The 22,259-nt window shown below is 46.5% G+C and overlaps 2 protein-coding genes across 16 annotated transcripts in view; one reads left to right on the top strand and one right to left on the bottom strand.

The window, feature by feature from the left end:
• The first annotated feature begins 1,386 nt into the window (after positions 1 to 1,386).
• On the top strand, positions 1,387 to 12,697 carry PRKAB1 (protein kinase AMP-activated non-catalytic subunit beta 1). Its single transcript, XM_040443740.1, has 7 exons — positions 1,387 to 1,818; positions 4,930 to 5,093; positions 6,293 to 6,386; positions 6,671 to 6,785; positions 9,116 to 9,249; positions 10,458 to 10,526; positions 10,776 to 12,697. Exons 1-7 carry the CDS (start codon positions 1,660 to 1,662, stop codon positions 10,851 to 10,853), a joined length of 813 nt encoding a protein of 270 aa, XP_040299674.1. The 5' UTR covers positions 1,387 to 1,659; the 3' UTR covers positions 10,854 to 12,697.
• Positions 12,698 to 16,889: 4,192 nt separating this feature from the next.
• Positions 16,890 to 22,259, bottom strand: part of CIT (citron rho-interacting serine/threonine kinase) — a 164,661-nt gene continuing 159,291 nt past the window's right edge. For all 15 annotated transcript variants that reach the window (XM_040443725.1, XM_040443729.1, XM_040443730.1 and 12 more), the window contains 2 exons: positions 20,304 to 20,604; positions 16,890 to 19,308 (listed from right to left, as the gene is read on the bottom strand). In XM_040443725.1, the coding sequence (XP_040299659.1) occupies positions 19,285 to 19,308; positions 20,304 to 20,604 (325 nt within the window). In that variant the 3' untranslated portion in view covers positions 16,890 to 19,284. The remainder of the gene's footprint in view (positions 19,309 to 20,303; positions 20,605 to 22,259) is intronic.

The raw sequence follows: 22,259 nt of genomic DNA, 5'->3' as shown, positions 1-22,259 counted from the left end.
CGACTGAGCCACCCAGGCGCCCCTATTTCCTCCTTTTTTAAAGTGGCTCATTATTCTATAAAATGAATTTTAAAAATTCATTTTGTCATTCTATTGCCACACCTTTTCAAATTTTGCAGTTTTTATTTCCTTATTTCATCAAATCTAACATTCCATTGATTGTAAGGAGCACCCAGTTTCAGAGATTAAAATGTGAAATAAAATGTGCATCCTTAAAAAACATGTGCATCTTAGAATTAATGTAATATGGCATTAGAGACCCTGTGGCAGATGGACATGCTTCCATATAATTTGCATGTGTATATTTCTACAGAAGTTCCCTGGAAGTAAAATTGTGCACTAAGATGAAGGTACATTTTTTATTTTGATGGATACTGTCGAATCTCCCAGGAGACCATTTATTTGTTAGTCATCTGCCTACTATTTACTTAGCACAATGCCTGGCACTTTGTAGGTATCAAATAAATGTTTGTTCAGTAGACAAAATGCATGACCTGGCCCAGCAAATGCAAAGCATTTTGAGATAATCACATGCGAAACAAAATACAAAAACAAAAAACCTCACCACCACCAAAAAAAACCATGACAGTGACCGATAGATTAGAATATTTTAGGACCACAAGTGTATACACTTTTGCTAAAGCACTGGCCACGATGTGACAATCGTTAATAAATTAATTTTATTCAGAATGATGTGTCCAAAGTGATTATAAAATATCTTACAAAATTATCTATCAAAAGGCTGTGCAATTTTTTTAAAAATACACTAGTAACTAGCATTTTATAACGCCCAAACCTACTTGTCTTGAGAAATTTCCTGAGATCTTATGGTCTGCCATTTTCTCAAACACCTGCAAGACTACTTGCATCAAAATCACCTGGAGTTCATATTAAAATGCAGACTCTACTCCAGAGCCTACTTCGGAATCATAATTTCCAGGGAATAGGACCGGGGAATCTGCATTTTATTCAGGCAGTGCTTCTAAGGCACACAAAATGCGTGTGAGCTAGAGCATTAACCAGCTTTAATAGTATGAGTCTCTTAATTAGATTAACACTTTAAATGATCTCTTTGTCGAGTGCAGGATCAACAGGAAGTGGGTAAAGATATCTAAAATAGCTAATGGCATCACTCATTCCAGAGCAGGGAAAGCGGCCCAGACCGCCCTCGCGCTGGCACGCCCCCTGCCGGCCTTCCGCAGTCTGGTCCTGACTCCGGCCGCAGCAGCTCACTGCGACTGCGCGCCCCGAGGCCCCTGGAGACTCCTTTGGGTGTGGCTGCCGCGCAGATCCATACCGGAAGCGGAAGTGAGGTCGAGTTAGCCTAAGGCGCTGCGCCCGCTGCTCCCGCCCCCACCCCCTATCGCGACCGACTCTCAGACGCGCCGGAAGCGGAAGTTACCAGGAGGTGGGGGAGTTGTTGGGAAAGTGTCGAGCTTATTTTCGGGCTTCCTGAGTAACGCGGGCTTGTGAAACGGCCAGTCCGTCCCGCACGCCTCAAACCGGTTACCGGCCCGGAGCCCTCTCCCGAGCGGTGTGGTACTCGGGGCTCCGACTGTTTCCCCAGGGTCCTTGTGACCCGTTAGTTGCGGGAGTCTCCTGCCCCTTCCCTGGAGTGAGGCCGCGTCCGGCTTCCCGGTGTCCCTGCAGACCCCCGCCATGGGCAACACGAGCAGCGAGCGGGCCGCGCTGGAGCGGCAGGGTGGCCACAAGACGCCGCGGAGGGACAGCTCCGGGGGCGCCAAGGACGGGGACAGGCCCAAGATCCTGATGGACAGCCCCGAGGACGCCGACCTCTTCCACTCCGAGGAAATCAAGGTGAGGGGGTGGGGGAATCCGGCTCCCCTTGATTAATGTTGAGGGGAGAAACCCCCTATTAGATTCCCCGCCACGTCCTCTCAGAAACTTCGTAAGCGGGAGGGAGGAGATACTTAATTCTATTCACTTAAAAGCCAGATGGCCCTGTAAGAGCCCTCTTCGCAGTCCAGGAACCTGTGTCTAATTACCGAAGAGAAAGTCACCCCGAGGGAGGAGGAACTAACTTCGTTTAACATCATTAAGGAGAAAGCAGCTCTGGGACAGCGTTTCAAATTCTTAATTAATTAAGATCGTTGAGCTAGCAGCAGGTGAGCCCCGGTCGCTGCTTTCCCCTTAGGTATAATTAGTTTCACAGCCTTGAGAGATCTTTCCTCACCTTTACGGAGACGGGCCCTTTTTGTCGGAGCTGGTTTTGCAGTTTATTGTCGATTTTGGAGAGAACCCAGCGCACACGTGCAAGCTGAAAACAGAGTTACCCAGCTGACTGCAGTTGCCAGAGGCGTTTAGTTCTCCCTGAACTTGTGGTTCCCCCAGCTTCCTTAGAGCAGACTCAGAAAAGGAATTGGACTTCTGGAGGTCATTAGGTGAGTGAAGTGTCAGTCTGAAAAGGGAGCAGCCAGCTGCTTCTCAACCTTCTCTCTCCTCTCGTGTAAAAATATGACATGATATTTTAAACAGACCAAAGCAGACATTTTTAAAAACATTTTTTAATGTTTATTTTTGAGAGAGAGAGAGAGAGAGCGTGAGTGGGGGAGTAGCAGAGAGAGGGAGACAGAATCCAAAGCAGGCTCCAGGCTTTGAGCTGTCAGCACAGAGCCTGATGTGGGGCTCGAACCCACGAACCGTGAATCATGACCTGAGCCGAAGTCGGACGCTCAACTGACTGAGCCACCCAGGTGCCCCAAAGCAGACATTTTTGCAGACCACATTTGGACATCCTAACTGTAGTCTGCTTTCATTCATCAAAACTTTAAAGATGAGCTTTGACTCCTGGTTCAGCCATATTCTTGCAAACCGCCTGATGGGGTGTGGTGTTTCCAGCTGCAGGGCCCAGTCCAAGGACACTTAGTGGTTCTGGCAGCTGAAAAGTATGTGGTATAGCCTAAAAAAGGAAGAACGGATCCCTTAAGGACAGGGCAGCAGAGCAGGCTTGGGAAAAATGGGGTCTCCCCAGGCCCAGCATGCTCTCTGTTAGTATCCAGTTGCGTATTCATCATCATTGCCCATTGGGCTAGTTGCCTGGCGACTCATTCCACCTTTACTCATATTTTTTTCTCAGATGTTGGGCTAGGTGATCACATTATTTTATTTATTTATTTTTTATCTTTAATTTTTTTTTTACGTTAATTTATTGTTGAGACAGAGAGAGATAGAGCATGAACGGGGGAGGGGCAGAGAGAGAGGGAGACACAGAATGGAAGCAGGCTCCAGGCTCCGAGCCATCAGCCCAGAGCCCGACGCGGGGCTCGAACTCACGGACCGCGAGATCGTGACCTGAGCTGAAGTCGGACACTCAACCGACTGAGCCACCCAGGCGCCCCTGATCACATTATTTTAAATCCTCACTTGGATCTTGACTTTGAGTCCAACTCGAAAGAGCCTGCTCTTCCTGGGCGTTAAGTCCTGTGATTTGCACTTGGTTTCTGAAATTGTGCATTCCCGAGGAGCTGTGTGCAAAGTGAACTTTGAAATCCTGGTTCTCCAAAGACTTGACATCCCTTCCTCCAGAAATCATCGCGGCCCAAGGACGGCTGTTTAAGACACCACAAGAACCAAACTCCTTTCTTCAAGGAGTAACTTGTGGTTCTGCTGCTGCTGCAAAGCTCCTATAAGAAATACTTAGAATACAGAGGATCTGTGGAGAATGATTTTAAATAGTGTCCATTATCATTTCCTGAGACGTTACTGAGATGATGTAGCAGAGACACTGAACTGAATGCCCTAGACCCCTAAAAAAGTCATGGATTATTTTAGTACACTAGTTCACCATTTTGGCCGTGGTTATCACTTCCTCATTGGCAAGTGATTTTCCAGTCTGTTATTCTTTAATCTTTAGATCTTGTTAAATCTTAAAGAATGCAGGCTCATTTAAGATAAGTTCCAGTCAGTATTCGAAATGAAGATATTAGAAACTTGCTCAATGGCACCTTTTTTTTTTTTTTAAAGAAATTACGGCGCTTTTTTTTTTTTTTTTTTTTTGAGAGCGCAAGTCGAGGAGGGACTGAGAGAGGAGAGAGCGAGAATCCTAAGCAGGCTCTGAGCTGTCAGCACAGAGCCCAACACAGGGCTTGAACCCACAAACCATGAGATCGTAGAGCCTGAGCCAAAGTTGGACGCTCAACCAACTGAGCCACCCAGGTGCCCCTGCTCAATGACACCTTTAAAGGTCTCTCCCAGCCTGGAACTCCTGCTCTTTTAATGTCTTTGGCTTCTGACTAGGAAATGTGTAAAAGGATCTAAAACCACATATATTTCAACCAGAGTTGGCTGTGTTTATTTCTCCCTTATTTTGGAATACCTCAGTTATACATTACTTCCCGTGCCTGAAGTTATTGTTTGCCATAAGGAGGGTCAGTCTTTGTCTTACCTTTTTCTCCCCGGTGCCTGGATAGCACTTTGTGAATATTTTTTCCCTTAGAATCTGGATTTGTGAGCTTCAAGTTGACAGCTCTGGAATTGTCTCTAATAAATTTTCACATACTTTGAATCTTGTTAATTCAGGGAAGAAAATGACATTTGTCAAGCTAGTCTTGAATTCATTGTACCCGCTTCCAAGTGAGTTCTGTAGTTTCTCCTAAAATTTTGATGTAGATCTCTTTAAAAACAGTATTAACAGCTTGTAATTATTAAGTACTTACTACATGTCAGACATTAATGCAGAGCATTTTACACGGACTGTCTCAGTCTTTCACAACAACCTTAAGAAATAGTTGTTTTTGTTATTTTAATCTTGCAGTGGGGAAACTAAGGCAGAGCTGTTAGTTTATGAGTTTGAAAATGAACCTAAGTAGTCATCACTGCCTCTTTTTTAGAAGACTAGACAGGGTAACTGTGTGTTGCAGGGAGCCCACTGATGGCTTCCTGTCCCTGAGTAAACTGTTCCCTTTCTAGGCTCCAGAGAAGGAAGAATTCCTGGCTTGGCAGCATGATCTGGAAGTGAATGATAAAGCCCCTGCCCAGGCTCGGCCAACAGTATTTCGATGGACGGGAGGCGGAAAGGAAGTTTACTTATCTGGGTCCTTCAACAACTGGAGTAAACTTCCCCTCACGAGAAGGTAATTGCCTGGGCAATATTCACATATTTGTCTTAATCCAGGGATAGATACTCTGGTTTCTAACTGGTTTCTGCAGAGGAATAGAAAAGGATGTTTTTATAAAATGGATGCTGAATGGAAAATAATCTTGCTTAATGATTCACAGGGTTCAAATCTCATACCCAGTTAGACTCTAGGTTTAGAGCACACTTAGGAGAAAACACTTCTCAGTTATGAGTATCTCACAGACATCTTTGACTTCAGATAGGTTTGCTTAGGCAAGACTTCTTCCTCAGAATGAGAAATCTATTTCTAGTGCAGTGGAGAGAGAGCACTGGGCTGGGAATCTTCAAGCCCAGAATTTGGGTCCATGTTGACTAAGCTAACCTGTTGGTAACACCTGAGCCTCAGTGTTCCTGACTATAAGAAGGGAACATTAGACAGAAAATCTCTGAAGTTCCTTCTAAACTTTGACACCCTTGTATTGCCTTTGTTTGGAAGGTACCTGTTATTTAGGCATCATTAGCAAGACCATGGTAAAACCCTTGATCAGGAATCCTAGCACTGACTTCTCTCTCAAATAGTGAAAAACCATCTTCACTAGTGAGTACTCTTGATGAAACAAAAGGAGAAATTGTGCCCTGCTGGGTGTGGCCTGATCACGGTCACAGGCCGCCTGCTTTTCCGCTGGTAATGTGGGTATAGGAGGGGGACACTCAGCACAGTTAGAGTCATTTCAAGCAAAAAGCTTTCCTGGAACCTTGTTTTAGACGTTAAGCAAGCTTCTTTAGAGACCTGTTTGTGGTTCTTGGGAAACTGATCCCATCTCCTGCCCAAGGCAGACTGACAGTAAAACTCGGCAGCGTGCAGTTTATCTTGAGTTGCTGTCCTCTTTGGCCTCCCAGATGCCAAGTGGTATTTTGCGGGCAAGTTGAAAAGGACGAATGCCTGTTTGTTGACCTTTTGATGGTAGGAATGTGGATTCCTGGCATTTGACCAAAGTGAGTCCTTAAGGAAGCCTCTTGCAATGCTGCTTTCTTACGGCTTTTCTAGATTGAGGTCATTATACTGAATTGCCTACAGTGGTTAAAAATGTTTATTCTTTTGCAGCTAAACTCTTTACACACAAAGGTTTGGTTTCGTCCCATGGCCAGTTTTGTAAGTAAGCTTAAGTGGGCAGCTCACCCAGCTGAAATCCTCTGCTTCCTTTTTCGTTGCAGCCACAATAACTTTGTAGCCATCCTGGACCTGCCTGAAGGAGAGCATCAGTACAAGTTCTTTGTGGATGGTCAGTGGACACATGACCCTTCTGAGGTACTCTTCCTCCTGCCCTTGGTCCTCTGACTGCCTTCACAATCCTAACAGCTCACTTTCCTCTACCAATTGTTGCCAGGTCTCCTTGTCCTGCTGGTAAAAGTCGCTGTGTGTGGCTTAGCTAGATGGCAGTGTTAATTGTCAGACTTATGGGCAAACTTGATGGAGATGAGCAGGTCGGCCAGCCAGGAGATGAGACCTTCCAGCCAGGAATTCTAAATCCTCTAAAGAATAACTCCAGAGACCTTCCACGTTATGATTTCTGCCTGTCTGTCTCTTCCCAGCCAATAGTAACCAGCCAGCTTGGCACAGTTAACAACATCATTCAAGTGAAGAAAACTGACTTTGAAGTATTTGATGCTTTAATGGTGGATTCCCAAAAGTGCTCCGATGTGTCTGGTATGAACACAGTTACTTTATACCACGTGTGTGCAGGTGGGGCTGTGCAGTCTAGAAATAGTCTGTTTCTCTTGCCTCTCACTCTTGAGCTTGAGCTGCCCTGTCATGTGGATGTTTGTAGCTCCCTAAAGAGCCACAAAAGTGATTCCTAACTCTGTCAGGTCAGGTTGTTGAAATCTAGCCCCAAGGGAGCTGTAAGGCATTTTTTTGGTCATCTCCAGTATTTAGTAGGCCTGCTTAGCCACAGAGAGCAGATGGTGGAAGCAGAACCAGAGCTTGATCTCATGCCAGGGGCAGGGCCAAGAGGCCCTGGGAAGTTGCACTGGGTCAGTGATGAGCCAGCTCGGGGGGAGCCTGCCAGCTCCCTGCCTACTGACGACCCTGTCAGGAGAGTCTCAGCCTGACAGGTGATAAATGGACACTTCAGTGATCTGGGCCGTCACTTATATGGCATATTAGCACCTTGCCAGAATCCCTTTGTGGGGAGAAAGAGGCTAACCACAGGAAACCGGCTAACTGCACAACCTGCTCGGTACCATCCTTAAAGAACTTTGCAAGAGTCAGCCAGGCCTCAAGCTTTCAATTAATTGCTTTTCATCCAAACCCACAGGAAGCAACGTAATACATACAATTCAGGGGCAGTGATGTTTTGTAATCTAAGGCATCAGTGCCAACTCCACTGCCTCTTTTTGCAGGAGTGTAAACAATTCCTTGGACCCCTGTGGGAGGCAGTGAAAAGATTGTCCAGGATGGGACCTGATAGTCTAAGAAGACAGGTTCCATGCAGTTTGCAGGATGATTCTTCATTGTCAGCTGGCTGGGCCTGGAGCTTCTGCCCCCATGATCTCTTACTCTTATCAGCTCAGAAACCACAGTGGTAAATTGACCATGGCGGGCTTGCTGTGGCTGAAAAGCCAGCTTGTTGAGCAGGAGTTGGAAATCCCAAAATAGTGTTCTTTCTGGATAGCTAACAAATCTTTTAGAGAAGCCATTTATTTCTTTGTCAGATAGGTGGGAATAGGAGGATGGAGAAAATGCCCAAGTATCCCCCACTTACTGATAAATGTAACTTTAGGCCACATACCAAAGCTTTTAGTCAAGTTTCTGCAGCATAGACCACCTGGGGAAAGAAAACTGGCCCCTAACTGTTGGTAAACCAACATCAGGCTCTCCATAGACCTCATATTTAGATACTCATTTTCTTAAAATATGTATTTACTCCTATTGGCTCAGTTTTCTACGCTTGTTTTTCTCCATTTCCTGCTGTCATATGGTTGGGGCATACGAAGTGAGCCTGTACCCTAGAAAGTGATGTTGAGGGAATTGGCAGAGCGGGGGCACATCAGGTTTAATCTTCCGCCCAAGGATTGGGTGGCCACGACCCATCCTACGTGTCCTTTGACAACAGCTCAGTCCTTTCCAGCTGGTCAGACATCACTAAGTGAGCTACCTCTGACCTTATGAAATGCTGCACTTCCAGAAGCTTCTTTTTTAAAAAAAAAAAATTTTTTTTAATGTTTATTTATTTTTGAGACAGAGAGCGTGAATGGGGGAGGGTCAGAGAGAGGGGGAGACACAGAATCTGAAGCAGGCTCCAGGCTCTGAGCTGTCAGCACAGAGCCCGATGCAGGGCTCGAACTCACGGACCGTGAGATCATGACCTGAGCCGAAGTTGGACGCTTAACCAACTGAGCCACCCAGGCACCCCTCCAGAAGCTTCTTAATATCTGTATAATCAAGACAAGCAAGCGTTTGAAAGGAACCTGAGAGTGGTGGAGTCAAAGAGCCTGTAGAGATTAGATTTATCAATTTTTTATTTTTGGTTTTAGTTTTGAAATGTGCCAGTGCCTCATATAACTTGTTTTCACCACTGTGTCTATAAACAGGCTGCACTATCTTCCATTTTATTCTGGCTGGTGGTGCTCAGACCTTGGGCTTAGCTGCTTAAGCCTCGCTTGAAGCCCTGAGCGTCTTTGTGGTATTTGCCAGCCCAGCCCAAGGCGAGCAGCATTGTTCTGCAGGGCATGTCAGGTTAGGTTACTGAGAGCAGCTTCCTTGTTAGTCTGACCCAGAATCACCAGCTTTGCCACCACCGCTGTCTGCTGCCAGGGCATCTGAGTTCATGCTGAATTTTATGCCAGTCACCCAAATTCCAGAAGAGTTTTCTCATTGCCTCTACTCTTCACCCTTGGGGCCTATATATATTCTTCAAGGGAATATAAATCTGTGTTGAGGGGACGAGGAAAACTGAACGGTGCCATAAATTCAGTGAGACTGCTCCTAGACCTCATAATTTTCAAAGTAAATGTCCTGTCACCGTCTCCCGACAGAGCTGTCCAGCTCCCCACCAGGACCCTACCATCAGGAACCCTATGTCTCAAAACCAGAAGAACGGTTTAAGGCACCACCCATTCTCCCTCCACATCTGCTCCAGGTCATCCTGAACAAGGACACGGGGATTTCTGTGAGTACACAGGTGTCTGTCCAGACCATCCTCCACCGTCCTGTTGTGCTGCTCCCCTTTCCAACTGCCTCTCGGAAGCAGTTGGGAAAAAGGTTTCAGTGTTGCCCGTTGGTGTTAACTGCCAGGGTCCCCCTCTGATGTGGGAATGGGCTACCGGTGAGATGTTCCAGAGTGCTGGAACAGAGTGCTGCTCTCCCGTTGCACAAAGCCTTTCTGAACTTGTTTTCCTAGTGCTTTACTCTTGCCTCAACCTAAGCCCCATTCCTTGTGAAACATGACGAGAAATCTGTAACCATTCCTTGTCGGTAAGCTACTTAGTGGAACTCTTCCTCTGGCCCCCAGACTACAGTATCTACTCTTAATCACCAAATTGTTTTCAGAAATGTCAGTGCTCTCGGATTAAAACTTGGGAGATCTGGCTGACACACATTTTCTCTGGGAAATTGATATTATTCGTAAAAAGAAGTATGTGTCCTCCAGGATCCTGAAGAGCACCCCATTATTACCTTGTTAATTTTCCATTCCGTTTCACTAAACATGCGCAGCACAGCCCTGATTCTTGGGAATCTGAGTGTTCTTGTGCTTTGTCCAAGCCACCCCCTGAAAGTCCCATGTTTATGAGGTGATAAAGCAGCCATGCTGCTTGTGGACTCCACATACAAGCAGGTACACGTGTGCTACGATGAAGAGCCAAAAGCATCCGTGTGCAGGCGTCTCCTGCAGCGGTTGTGGTTTGCCCTGGGACATGGTTTCCCAGGCACCGGGTGGCCTCCCCTCCGTCCCCCCACAGTTATCCATTTCATTCTTCATGCTTTCTGAATCCTACAGACATGAGCTTGCATGTCCCCACTGCTCGGGAATGTTTAGTATAGATTTATCTTCCCACTCTCTAAAAGTGTATTCATTGGACGGCTCTCTCTTCTTCTCTTTCAATAAGAAGATAGCTGTGGCCCACTAGAGGCCAAGGTAAAGCCTGACTGGAGACACACATCAGTGCATCCAACAGGCATGCAGGGAGCTCCCCTTAGACCATAAAGCATGACCCCCTCACCTCACCTGTCAGATCAGTCTTTCACTACCCAACTTAAGCAGAAAGGGGCATGAGAGCCTGCCTCCTTTCCATTGATACCTGGTGCTGTGAAATAAAGGGAGAATCTTCTGGATTTCCAAGTCCTAAATGCTCATGTCTGCTTTTGTTTCTCCAACAGTGTGATCCAGCTTTGCTCCCCGAGCCCAACCACGTCATGTTGAACCACCTTTATGCACTCTCCATCAAGGTAATGACACTTCTGTTGCTGGTAGAGCTGTGTTTCTCAAAGTGTGCTGTGAGGCCCCCTAGCAACAGAATTACTTGGAGTGCTTATCTAAAGGGCAGCTCCTGGGGCCTGGTGCAGATCCACAGGCTCGGGTTCTGAAGGCAGAACAAGAGTGTTTTTATTAAGCCCTCTTGATGTTTCACACACACACACTAAAGTTTGAGCTCTTGACTTGGTACCACCTTTGATCATTTCCACCCTCTTCCTCAGGATGGAGTGATGGTGCTCAGCGCGACCCACCGGTACAAGAAAAAGTATGTCACCACCTTGCTATACAAGCCCATATGAAGAGCTGGGAGCCAGCGGTGGGCTCCAGGGAACAGTGTGCACCACCAGGCTCCACGCGTGCATGCTTTCCACTAGAGGGAACGGACTGTAAATTTCTCATTTCACACTCTTTATAAGACATTTCATCCCCACCGTAGTCCTGCTTGAAGGTTTGTTCCAGGCACGGCAGCTCCCAAAGCGCCTCGGTCTATAACAGTCCTCTTGGCACCCTGCGGCTGTGAGCCTTGGGGCTCACCGAAGCCGAGGACAGTGAGGGAAAGCAGAGGGTCTGCTGCCCCCACACCACAGTGCATGAGGACAGGTGCAGTTCTGAACTGGTCATGGAGATTCTTCTTCAGCCAGAAATGAACACTAGCTCTGCTGGGAAAATCTAAGAAGCAGGGTCTGAGGCCACGCAAAATTTCTAATCATATGGGCATTTTTAAGACCATCAGTTTGTCCCTGTTGAGGCCTGGCTGTGGAGGCAACAGCAGGTACCTGTCCTCTGAAATCAAAGCAATAGATGGTCGCCTGTTCTCTGCTCCAGGGAGATATAATTTCTGTAGAAATTAGAACCTGTCTGATTTCCAGATGAAGTTGTACACTTGTTTCTTCTGCTTTTGTGCACTAAGTATTTTTGTTTTAAACCAGAGGTGGCTGAGTCTCTGGCCTTAGGGCAATTTTTAAATCACCCCAACTAGAATAGAGATCATGCGAACTGTATTCAGCAATAATCTGTTCTTAGAACAGACTTTGAAAACTGCTGCCGGATTTCTCCATTAAGCTGGATGATCCTATGGACTGACCACTGTTAGCTGGAAGGTTGTCCAGCTTTTTACTCTAATCGCAATGAGGGGACAGTATTACCATGAAAACTTGGGAGGAGCACCCTACCCTATGCCAACTTGCTCAGGACCTCTGTCTTTACTTAGCAACGAAGGCTGTAGCAGTTGCTGTTGTTTATTCTGGGAGGAACTTAGAACTTGACAGCAGCCTTCTAAATTCATGTCGAGAAGACATTCTTTGGACCAAAGCAAACCTCTTCACACTCGGCGTGGTTTCCGGGGAGATGCTGCAGACGTGCCCATTAGTGCAGGTTCCTGTCCTCAAGTCAGCAGAAGCTATGGTTCTGCCCTGTGTTCTTGCTGGGAGACGGAGGAACAAGCTCCCTGGTTGCCAGTATTTATTTGGTAAACCTGAGTCTGGGATACCCTTTTTTGTTGTTACTGCTTTCCAAACACTGAATTATTGTCACCTTGACGTACAGGTTTCAATAAAGCTTTGTAAAGATAACGGGACGCAGGCTTGGAGGAAGCTTTGATTTTACTCAGTCATTTGGAGAAGAGACTGGAACGCTTCCGAGGTTTACTCGGTGAGGTGCTTTTCAATCTTTGTCACGTCTTGCGCTCATTGAAAATGGTACCATCCTCGTGGTACTCTGGGGTGAGTGACAGGGCGGCTCTGGCTGCCCCCAGGACTGAGGACCATTCCCTTGACCTACGGGTTTTGCACGCAGAATTTGGAAGGCTGTTAAGAAGCCTGTAAAACTGAGTTCCTTTGAGCCACTCAGTTTTGAGGGGAGACTGAGGAGAGGCAACAGTGAAGGTTCCCAGTTTGGGCAGGTTGATGGCATCTCCAGGTCAAAGGTCTTGCCACCTCTTGCTTATCAGTGAGCACCACCACAGGAGCCTGGGATCTGGACACCCTTGGAAGACGCCAGGACATTCTGGAATCAGCGTTCTCATCAGCTAAAAGGAGCTCTGTTTGCTCTGCCAAACAAGATGGAAGATTACAGATGACATTGTAATAAGCCTTTCCTTCCCAAGTGCCAGGAAGTATTTAAATAAACGTATGAGAAAAGGGAATTTCTAGGTCATTTGGTTTACTTGAGGTGGAGAGTGGCCTAGAAAGCACTCCTACCTGGGTAACTGGCTGTCTCACCCTGAAAATCCAAGTGATGTGGGAACCCTAGATTTTGGGGACTATAGGGATTTTAAGTAGACTGTGGAAACATGCAAAAATCCTCTTTCCAAAACTGGATAAAGTACTTTTAAAATACAATGGAAAAAATTTACCTAAGCTCAAAAGTATAAAAGCGATCTATTCAAGCACCAGAAAAGAAACTTGGTGAGCTGTGAGCACAGGCCCTATGCCCTGGTGGGGACTGAGGGAAGGTGCTGGTGGGGGCCCTGCATGAGTTGGCCCAGGAGGGCACTGCCCTTTCTGTGAGAGGGATTAGAGAATCTGGCTGCTAGCCTGAGTCAGAGTCAGAGCTCAGAGGAAGCCATCAGCCCCAGGCCGCAGGGGGAAACAGTAAGAACTTAAAAATCCACTGTAAAAACTAATTGGGAACCAGTAAACCCTGTGAGAGCTCTCTGCAGCCCAGAGGCCACAGGAGACCCCCAAGAGAGACCACCACTGTGGTGGAAGGGTGCAGGCATAGCCACTCCATGGGACCAAGGTATCCGCATTCTCTACAGCAGTTTGTGTATCTAAAAGACTTCCATTTTCTTTAAAAGGCAACACAAAGGAAGTCTCCTATGGTTCGAAAGACTGCTCACAGACCCAAGTGAAATCCTCAATACCCGAGAAGCTAGAGGTAAGGGAAATTATTTCATGGATGTGAAATCACAAGGTCAGAGGAGACCCCAGATCACAGAGGCAAAGCCAAATGTAGAAGTGAAGTGTCCTATGACCGAGGCAGGCAATGCTTTATTAGCATTCCCATTACGGGTGAGGACCGGTTACATGGTTAAAGCTTAACCCAAATTGCTTTTGAGTGAAGATGTATTTTTCCTCCCGGAAATCTATGTACAAGTGAAATTTATAGAGCCAAAGGTAAGGCCTTTAAATTACTAACATGTAAGTAAAATGGTATGGGTCATTAGAATCGTATGTCAAAATACAGAAACCAGAGATTAAAGGACCCAGGCAAAGCCCTTTCCTTCCTCCAGCTTTGCTTATGGGTGTAAATAATGTAAGGGAAGTCAGTAGCACTCCGAAACCAGGTCAAACCCTGACTTCACATTAAAGTTGGCCATTCTCCCACTGTCCCCTCCCTAATGAGATTAGGGATGTTGATCCAGTTCAGTTGCTGACTAGCTGTATGACCTTGGGCAGATCACATGGCCTCTCTTAGCTTGACTTCCTCTCCTGAAAAATGAGAGGGATTGGACTAGCACTAGATGATCCTAGGGCTCTTTCCACACTGGGAGCCACAAAGCCTTTATGACATGGATGGGATGTGGCCATAAACAGGAAGTTAAGAGGCTGGAAAAGCAAAAATGCCAGCCCCCTCAACTCGCTTAATTAGGTAATTTCCAAACTCCAAAGACCAGGATTAAAAACCCAGAACATCAGTACTCTCATCCATGGCTGAGGTCAGAGACAGCCACTTTAGGGAAGAATAAAATGCCATTTGGTTCACCTCCCATTATTTTTAGATGAACAGTTTCATTTCCAAACGTGTTCAGTTCTCCCAATACCCGATTCTCCACCAGTGTTTACAGTTTGAATTGATGAGGATCCAAGTCTATGGACCACTCAAATCTTTATCCAGCTTCTGAGAAATCCACCCCCCCCCCCCCCCTTAGCACCTCTCTTGATCAGCAAATTAGTGGAGGAACAAGCCAGAGCCTTCTGACCTGGAAGACCAATGCTAATTGTCTTCAGGAGAAAATAAGGAAGTTAGGAACACACACGCATTTCTTCTGAAACCTAAGTCATCCCAGCTGTTGTAGTAACATCTGTAGGGCCTTCCTGAGAGTCATCACTGTTGTCAGACCCTTGGAGAGGATCCCAAAAGCTGGAGCAGCCAGAGTCCAATCTGTGGGGCCCACCCTGTCTCTGGGTCAGCTCCCAGTCCTCATCTTTTTCGTCCTCAGCACCACTAAAGGGCCTTTGCCTGGATGAAGATGTCAGCCCTCACTGCTGCCTTTTCTACCACCTTGGTGTGAATTCACCCATCTCATCTGGAAAATTGTGAGTACCCTAGGTCACCTTTAGCTTTCCTTTTTGTGGTTCTTGGAAAGACCACCTGAGTTGCTTATAGTAGTGAAGTCATTTTCAAAGTTCTTCTACCTCCAACAAGCCCTTTAGTTCCATTAATCATTGATAAAGGAAAGCCAAGTGATCAACACTGTACTGTATTTCCACTAGCCCAACCCTCCCCAGCTTTGGAAAATAAAGCCAATATTTGATTAGGCAAGTGATGAAACATTTTTCTCATACAAACATTGTGTGCCTGGAGCCCCAGTCTCCATGGTGTAGACATCATAAGAAATATTTAAACTGCCCAGAGAGAAATCTGACTAGAACAGGCCAAGGTTTCTCAACCTTGGCACTATTGACACTTGGACCTGATAGAATTCTTTTCGGGGGTAGGGGTTGCCCTGTTGTAGGACATTCAGCAGCATCCCTAGCCTCTACCTACTAGATGCCAATCGTGACCATCAAAAAGGTCTCCAGACTTTTGTCAGATGTTCTTAGGGGAGGGGAGCAAAGTTCAGTGGTTTAGAACCACTGGGACAGGCCTATTCAGCTGTTGTATTGCAAGTGGAAGCTTAGCTGCTCCTAGGCGTAGCCTTAATGCTTTAGACTTACATCTGCATGGATGTCTTCTAAAGCAAATCTGATTCAAGAGGCCCAAGTTTTCTGAAGACGAATTTCAGTCCCATTAAGCAAATTATCTCTTTTTGGCCTAAGTCTCCAAAACCTAGTTTCACGGTTATGAAATTTGCTGTACAATCAGTGTCTTTAGTCTCATGAAAATTAAGCACAGAAAACGTGATGTCTGATTTTGTGCTTAAGAAACAGGAGTGGTGGCCCCGTGGAAGGTTGGGCCTCATTTTATGATGTGGCTGAGTGATTTGTCAGTTCTTTGAAGTCATTCCTTAGGGTCCAAAGAACCTTTCTGGCACATTCCTTTTGGAACCAAACCGTATTTACTTAGAAAGTATTCCTTGGCTGCCAAGAATTCTCAGGACATTAATTGAAATGGTTGGTGTTTAATGGACTTTCCCCAGTATTATAAGGAAAGAAAGGTTCTGACATTTTATTCATCTTCTGAGTCATTTTCATTCTTATAGTTATGACCTTTGGCAGATTTTTATCTCCAACAGTAAAGTAGAAAACAGATTTGCAGGTACAGTCCCTGTAAGAAGCATGTCAGATACGGCCCTCCCAGTCTGATTGTGACTGTGGTCAGATACTTTCATTGGAAAGTAAAAATCGAAGAGTAGAAAGCAACAGGAACCATGAAAAAATTCACCATTTGCCAAAACTGACGTTTGGATCAAGCAGAGTTTGTACTAACAATCATGGGAAAAATTTACCTCACAGACTAAAAATCCATCCAGTTAAAAATAGAAGTATTTACATTTTAAATTATCTTGATCCAAACTCCTCCCCCCAAGGAAATAAATCTACATCATTAAATTCCCCACGACCGGGGCGCCTGGGTGGCTCAGTCGGTTGAACGTCCAACTTTGGCTCAGGTCACGATCTCACTGTTTGTGGGTTTGAGCCCTGCATCGGGCTCTGTGCTGACAGCTCAGAGCCTGCTTCGGATTCTGTGTCTCCCTCTCTCTGCCCCTACCCTGCTTGTTCTCGTTCTTTCTCTGTCAAAAAAATTTTTTAAAACTCCCCCACGACCTTATAATGGAGAGAAGTTTTAAAGTGACCTGTTTTCCTGCTTAGCTGCATTATGGGAAAATTAGGTAACCCATCCTCAAGTAATCCTTTCAAAATGGCCTGTTTGCATAAGGACCTTTCCTGTTCTGCAGTCCTATAAAGTGACCTAACAGCCAGTTTATGGTTCACTGGAAATAGTGACCAAACTTCCAACAAGGTCTTGCTCTTGGGAAAGACTGCTACCGGGCTCTTGACTCCAGGAGAGCAGTGTGCTCCGGCCTCTGTGTTGCTCCCCCGACCCCAGAAAAAAGCCTCCTCGAGAGGGAAGCAAGGTCCCACGCCATAGTAACAAGCCCATGCTGACACTGGCAATACTGAGGACTTTTATGGTCTCTCAAGAAAAGAAGAGGTCGTTGCACAAAAGCAAACATTTTAGATCATTGCTTTATTTCACTATTGTTTAACAACAAAGTTCATTCCTCTCAAGGTGGATCTTGAATTGTTCCTTGTGTTCTTTTCCTCATCCTGAATAAAAAAGGTAATGAAGAAAAAGCCTGTACTTTTGGAGACCTAGAATCTTACGTATGCTAATAAGCTTTTGACTGCAATTTCGTGGTACGGTATTTCCTGCTGGCATCTTGGTGGTCCCACGGAGCTCCCCACCCTCCAGTGAAGGTGGCTGTCCACAACTACCACCGTTGAAACCAAAAGTAAGTGTTGAAAAATGCACCTTTTACAATAAAAAAGTAGAAACCAATTCAATTTCCTTTTTTTTTTTTTTTTTTACGAATATAAAGTTTCTTGTAAATATGTACAGTCTTTTGAGCTAGTTCTATAGCAGGAAGCATTTTTCACAAATGAGACACACAATATACACTTTCAGGGCTCAAGAAGCCCCATTTCTCATGGAGATCCTAAATGAAATGCCAAGACTGAAAGACCAGTTTTCAGTGACCTTTCCAAATACTTGTGGACCAAGAGACAAAAACTTCAGCAAACATTCAGTCTGATCTGCCCTGGGGGAGGGAGGGGATGCAGTGTGACCCCAAAGACTCCAAGCGACACATAAAACACAACAGCATGACACCTGCCAAGGGTGCAATAACGTGGAGGGAGGGACATAGGCGTTTCGAACAAGAAAGCACTTAGGTTAAGAGACGAGCAGGAAGGAGCTGGGATTTGGGCCAGGTTGCAATCTGGAAAGTGATCTGACGTGGGTTGAAACGTGGCCATGTTCCCCTGCAGTGGTGGAAACAGGTCTACCTTTCAGCCTACCTAGGATGTGCCTTGGGTGTTCGAGGCATGCCTAAGAGTCATGGAGAATCAGAAGCAAGAGATGCCTTGTGGGAGATTAAAGGCAGAAGTAAGGCCGCTGTTAGCTTGCCAACTGCAAAGCCTCTAGGTTGGTTCTTTACCAGTTGCCAGGAATTTCGCATTCTGGTAGCGGGCAGAGAGAAACCATGTGAGCAGCACTGCACCTAAGGAGGACCTCCTGACCCCAGCAGAGGTGGAAGAGGGGCCGCAGCTCTCTCCAACTTCCTGGTCTTAGTCTAGCCCTAGGGAAAGGCTCACTTGGGAAGTCACAGTTTCGTGGGGTAGAACTGTGCTGGATTTTGTGTGAACACGGAGTCATCCACGAGGGAGGCGGCAGGGAAGCGTGAAGGTGTGAGGTGGTGGTTTGCTGAAATCCTTCTCTGGTCGTAAGGCTTGAGCGTTTGGTTTTTTGTTTGTTCAGTGCTACAGGCTGCAGCTTTTTGTGGCCAGTGAATTGGCAAGTGGTCAGAGGGTCTCGATTCAGCGGGAGCGATGGTATGGTACTAGTACATTGGCAGAGCAACCCAGGGGGGCAGCCAGGTCAGGGGGCAGCACATGCAGTGAAACCGCCATGCAGAACTCCCGGACGGGTCTCTTCCCATCCCAGGGTGGGGAACGACGCGCTGTCGCGGACAGGAGGTGGATGGCCCCCCGGTCCTCTCCCGGGCCCAGAGACTCATCAACGCTGGGCTCCGAGCAAGTCTATTGCATGCTTTCCTGGCCAAAGCTACATGGAAAGCAGGGACAGCAGGCTGGGGAGATGACGCTGAGGGGCGGGGAGGGAGAGCTCCTCGAGGTTCCTTGGCCCCAAGTCACTGCCTCCGAGCTGAGGCCTGATGACCTCCGTACATTCTCAGCTGGTGGGAGGGGAAGTCGTCAAGGCCATAAAAGGCAATGAGAACAGTAAACATTTGGCTAAGATGTCACCCTGCGTAAAACAGGGCCATCTGTGAGGATGGACTGGAACAAGAATGAACCTACATGAGCGCAGGAGGTTAGCCAACTGGCGGGGACTCTTCTACAATACGTTTCCGTAGCAAAGACCTGATGGTGTGATCTAGCTAAAAATGACTACGACAGGAAATACATTGCTATTCAAATCTATTAAGAATTCTGTTGTCTTTAAAAAAAAAAAAAAAAAGAAAGAAAACCAACCAACCCTAGGATCTTAAAGTAGCTATTAAATAGGATTCTAACCACGTTGTAGTTAGCCCAGGTTGGTTTCCTTTGATGAACTGGTACAGGCTAGAGCCAGGTATAAAAGTTTGTGAATGCTCTGAAAGAGAAAGTGCACAGAGGGTGACTGCAGGAAGGTGCTGACGGCTCCCGAGAGCCTCAGCCCGGCACCACCTGGCTGCAGGGCGTCCACACTGAGGTGGGTCTGGACCCAGCTGTGCCGTGGGGTGGCTGAGCAGATGGGGGCTGGGGTCCCCTTCAGCAAAGTTCCTTAGAGTGTTTGGGGTTTTCCTGCAGATTAAGATGAGGAGTTGGTTTTTCTGGCTGAGATTTATACTGAAGACTGGTCCCAGACCTAGGAGCAAAATAAGGAGGGGGTTTTAGCTGAGGGGGCCAAAAATGCCTGTGCTCCCCCTGCCTGATCCCAGGAGGAAGTGTGCACCACCCGGCCTCCCTGCAGCTGTTAATAGGGAGTGCTCCACAGTACGGCTCCAGCTCTGAGCTTGGGGTTCATCAGGGAATGACATTCACAGAAAATTCTCCAAAGCTGTGGATGGATCTCAGTTACACACACACACACACACAAGCCCCCATTTTATCGGTAAATCAGAGGGGAGAAGAAAAAACACTGAACGGCCTTTCCTCCTCTCTTTATCGGCAGGGGTCCCAAGAGCCAACTGCAGGTGGCCTTGGGAGAATGTGATCTAGAAAACCAGCCCCCAAGGACAGAAAGGTGGCTGTGCTGTCCAGAGGGGTCCCTGGAACCAAGCCTACCGAGGAGGCATCAAGTACTTGAGCCTCCCCCTGCTCGTCGGGGCCCCCTTTCCTTCAACACATCCCTCCATCTCAATTGCTAACCTAAAATTACACAGATAATAACGTGTATGATTTAAAGATTTCAAAAAGCTCAAAGTTCTAGGGGGCAACCACTGTTAACCAGTTTCTGTGTAGCCTTCCAAAAAATTCTTGAGGTACATATTTGTAGATGTGCCTGAAAAAAATAAGACATAAGCGTTTTGTATAGTAGGCTATCATTTGTGTTTAAGAAGGGAGGATACACATAGATATTTGCTTATGTGCATAGGGTATCTCTAGAAACTGCGAACACTGGTTGCCTCTGGGGAAGCGAATGATATACCTTAGGGTAGCTATTCCATTTTGAGGTACACATGTATGCATTATCCATTTGCTTAGAAAGGCCTCTTCTTAAATACATTTTCTTCCTAAACTTGTTACCATGTCCTAAAAAATCTGAATTAGTAATAACAGAGTCTCCTTTTTACAACAGTGGCCCCAAAGGGCCCTCAGCTCCTCAGGTCACTCCTCTGGCCTCTCCGGATGGTGCCTCACCTTGTTGACCTGGGACAGTGGGGTCCTCACGGCTCCCGCAGGCAGCCGGCCCCGGCTGCTGTCTTCAAACAGCCTCCCAGGTGAGCGTTCCCTCCGCGTGCTGAGCATCCGGCCTGGGGACTTCTCTCGCTCCAGGGGGCGGCCAGGAGACTTGTCCCTGCGCAGCTCTGTCCGCCCCTCTCGGTAGCGGTGGGGTGTGCTTGGCTCTCGTGGGTGGCTGGGGCCTTCCGGTGGCGCCGGGCTAGAGGCCACACGCTTGGTGATGTGCTCGTTGTATGTTGGCGGGCCTCGCTTGTTGGGGCTGCGGGCAACAGGAAAGGGAGGTGCGAAATGAGAAGTCACAACCTCAAAGGGGCATTTTCTTCCTCTGAGCAACCCCCAGGTCCCAATCCCACCAGGAGTTCTTCAGGCTTTTTGTTTTCTTTTGATAGGACAGGAAGAGAAAGAGGACAACAAAAGAAAATCAAGCTTCCTGGTCTCAGTGCAGGTTTTTACTGCCAGACCCTGTGCTAAGCTCTTTATGTGCTTTGACTCATTACATTGTCATGACAGCTCCACAAGCTAAGAGCAGGCATGACCCTCACAGCAGAGGCGATGTGGAGACAGGGAGGCTGAGTGCCTGGCCTGAGCTAGGGAGATGCAGAACTGGGATTCCGACACAGGTCAGTTTGACATCCTAATCCCCACCCAGTATCCCACTGACCTAAGTATTTTGCAGAATCTATAAGGCACAGAAGGAAGTCTTCATTTAGGGGAGGAGGCTGCTCAAAGGCCTTTGATGCAAGGGAGCAATTTTGAGAAAGCCTGTACACATCTGCCAATTCTGTCTCACTCATCGGCCTGGTGTTTGGTCACCTCTCCTTCCAGGTGGCTTTCCAAGCATCTTTGTGGCACCCAATACTGATGTGAGAGGGATCAGGCCTGACAGAATTAGAAAACTGAGCAGGACAGACAAAAACAGTACAGTTGCTCAAAACACGGCCCTGGCCCTGAAGATTGACAGTTAATAACCAAACAATAGAAAACACTGGGGCCTTTTTGTATGGCCAATCCAACCCTCCCCCGAGCCCAGCCTGGATATTTCGAATGAAGATTTCAGCAGATACAGCCCTAACCACCTCTCTGAAGAAGGGAGATCCAGAAACAGAACTGAGAGTTAATTCCTTCCCACCCCAACGAGCAGAAAAAGTACTCAGTCCTCCTCATCTCAGTATAATTAGAGCCAGGAAAAGGGAACCGACTTAACATGGGCACATTTTATGGAGAATATTACTTGGAGAACATGTTTTGATTGATTGGAACTTTATCTCAGAAAATAAAAGTAGAAATCGGGCAAGTAAATTTATCCTCGTTATTTTTAAAATCTAAATTACAATTGGAATTACAGGCTGATTCTAAGAATGAGCCAAGTATGAATCACATACTGATTTATCTTGCTCTAATTTTTGCAGCGAAATTGTATGCTAATACGCTCGATGACATACTTTCCATCAATGTTGGACTTTTGCAGTAAAATCAGTCATTTCTTCAGAAATGTTTGAGACAGTCGCTGGTTTTCCCAGAGGCCCATCTTAATCCTTGATATTTAAATCCTTCTCTTTGGAAGGGGCCAAGTTAGTTGATTTTTTTCTTCAATTATTGGTCCAACTACCAGAATCTCTTTGTCAATGCTCATAATTGAAAACAAATGAGAAGCAAAGACACCTACTGGGGGAGGAGAGACTCTTGAGCAAGCTTGAAGGCCAAATCTGGACAGATGCCCTGGTTTTATAAATAAAGTTTTATTGGAACACAGCCATGCCCATCTGGTTTTGCACTGGTTGTTCAGCTTTCATACTGCAACAATAGTTGAATGGTTGAGACAACCATATAGCCCACAATGCCAAAAATATTTACTATCTGGACCTTAACAGAAGTTTGCTGATTCCTGCTCTACAGTGAAACAGAGAGGTGAGT

This window comes from Herpailurus yagouaroundi, unplaced genomic scaffold (genome assembly GCF_014898765.1).
Source record: "Herpailurus yagouaroundi ecotype Mexico unplaced genomic scaffold, PumYag 191, whole genome shotgun sequence".
NCBI classification, from domain to species: Eukaryota; Metazoa; Chordata; class Mammalia; order Carnivora; family Felidae; genus Herpailurus; species Herpailurus yagouaroundi.
This window is presented reverse-complemented; position numbering and strand designations above follow the sequence as displayed.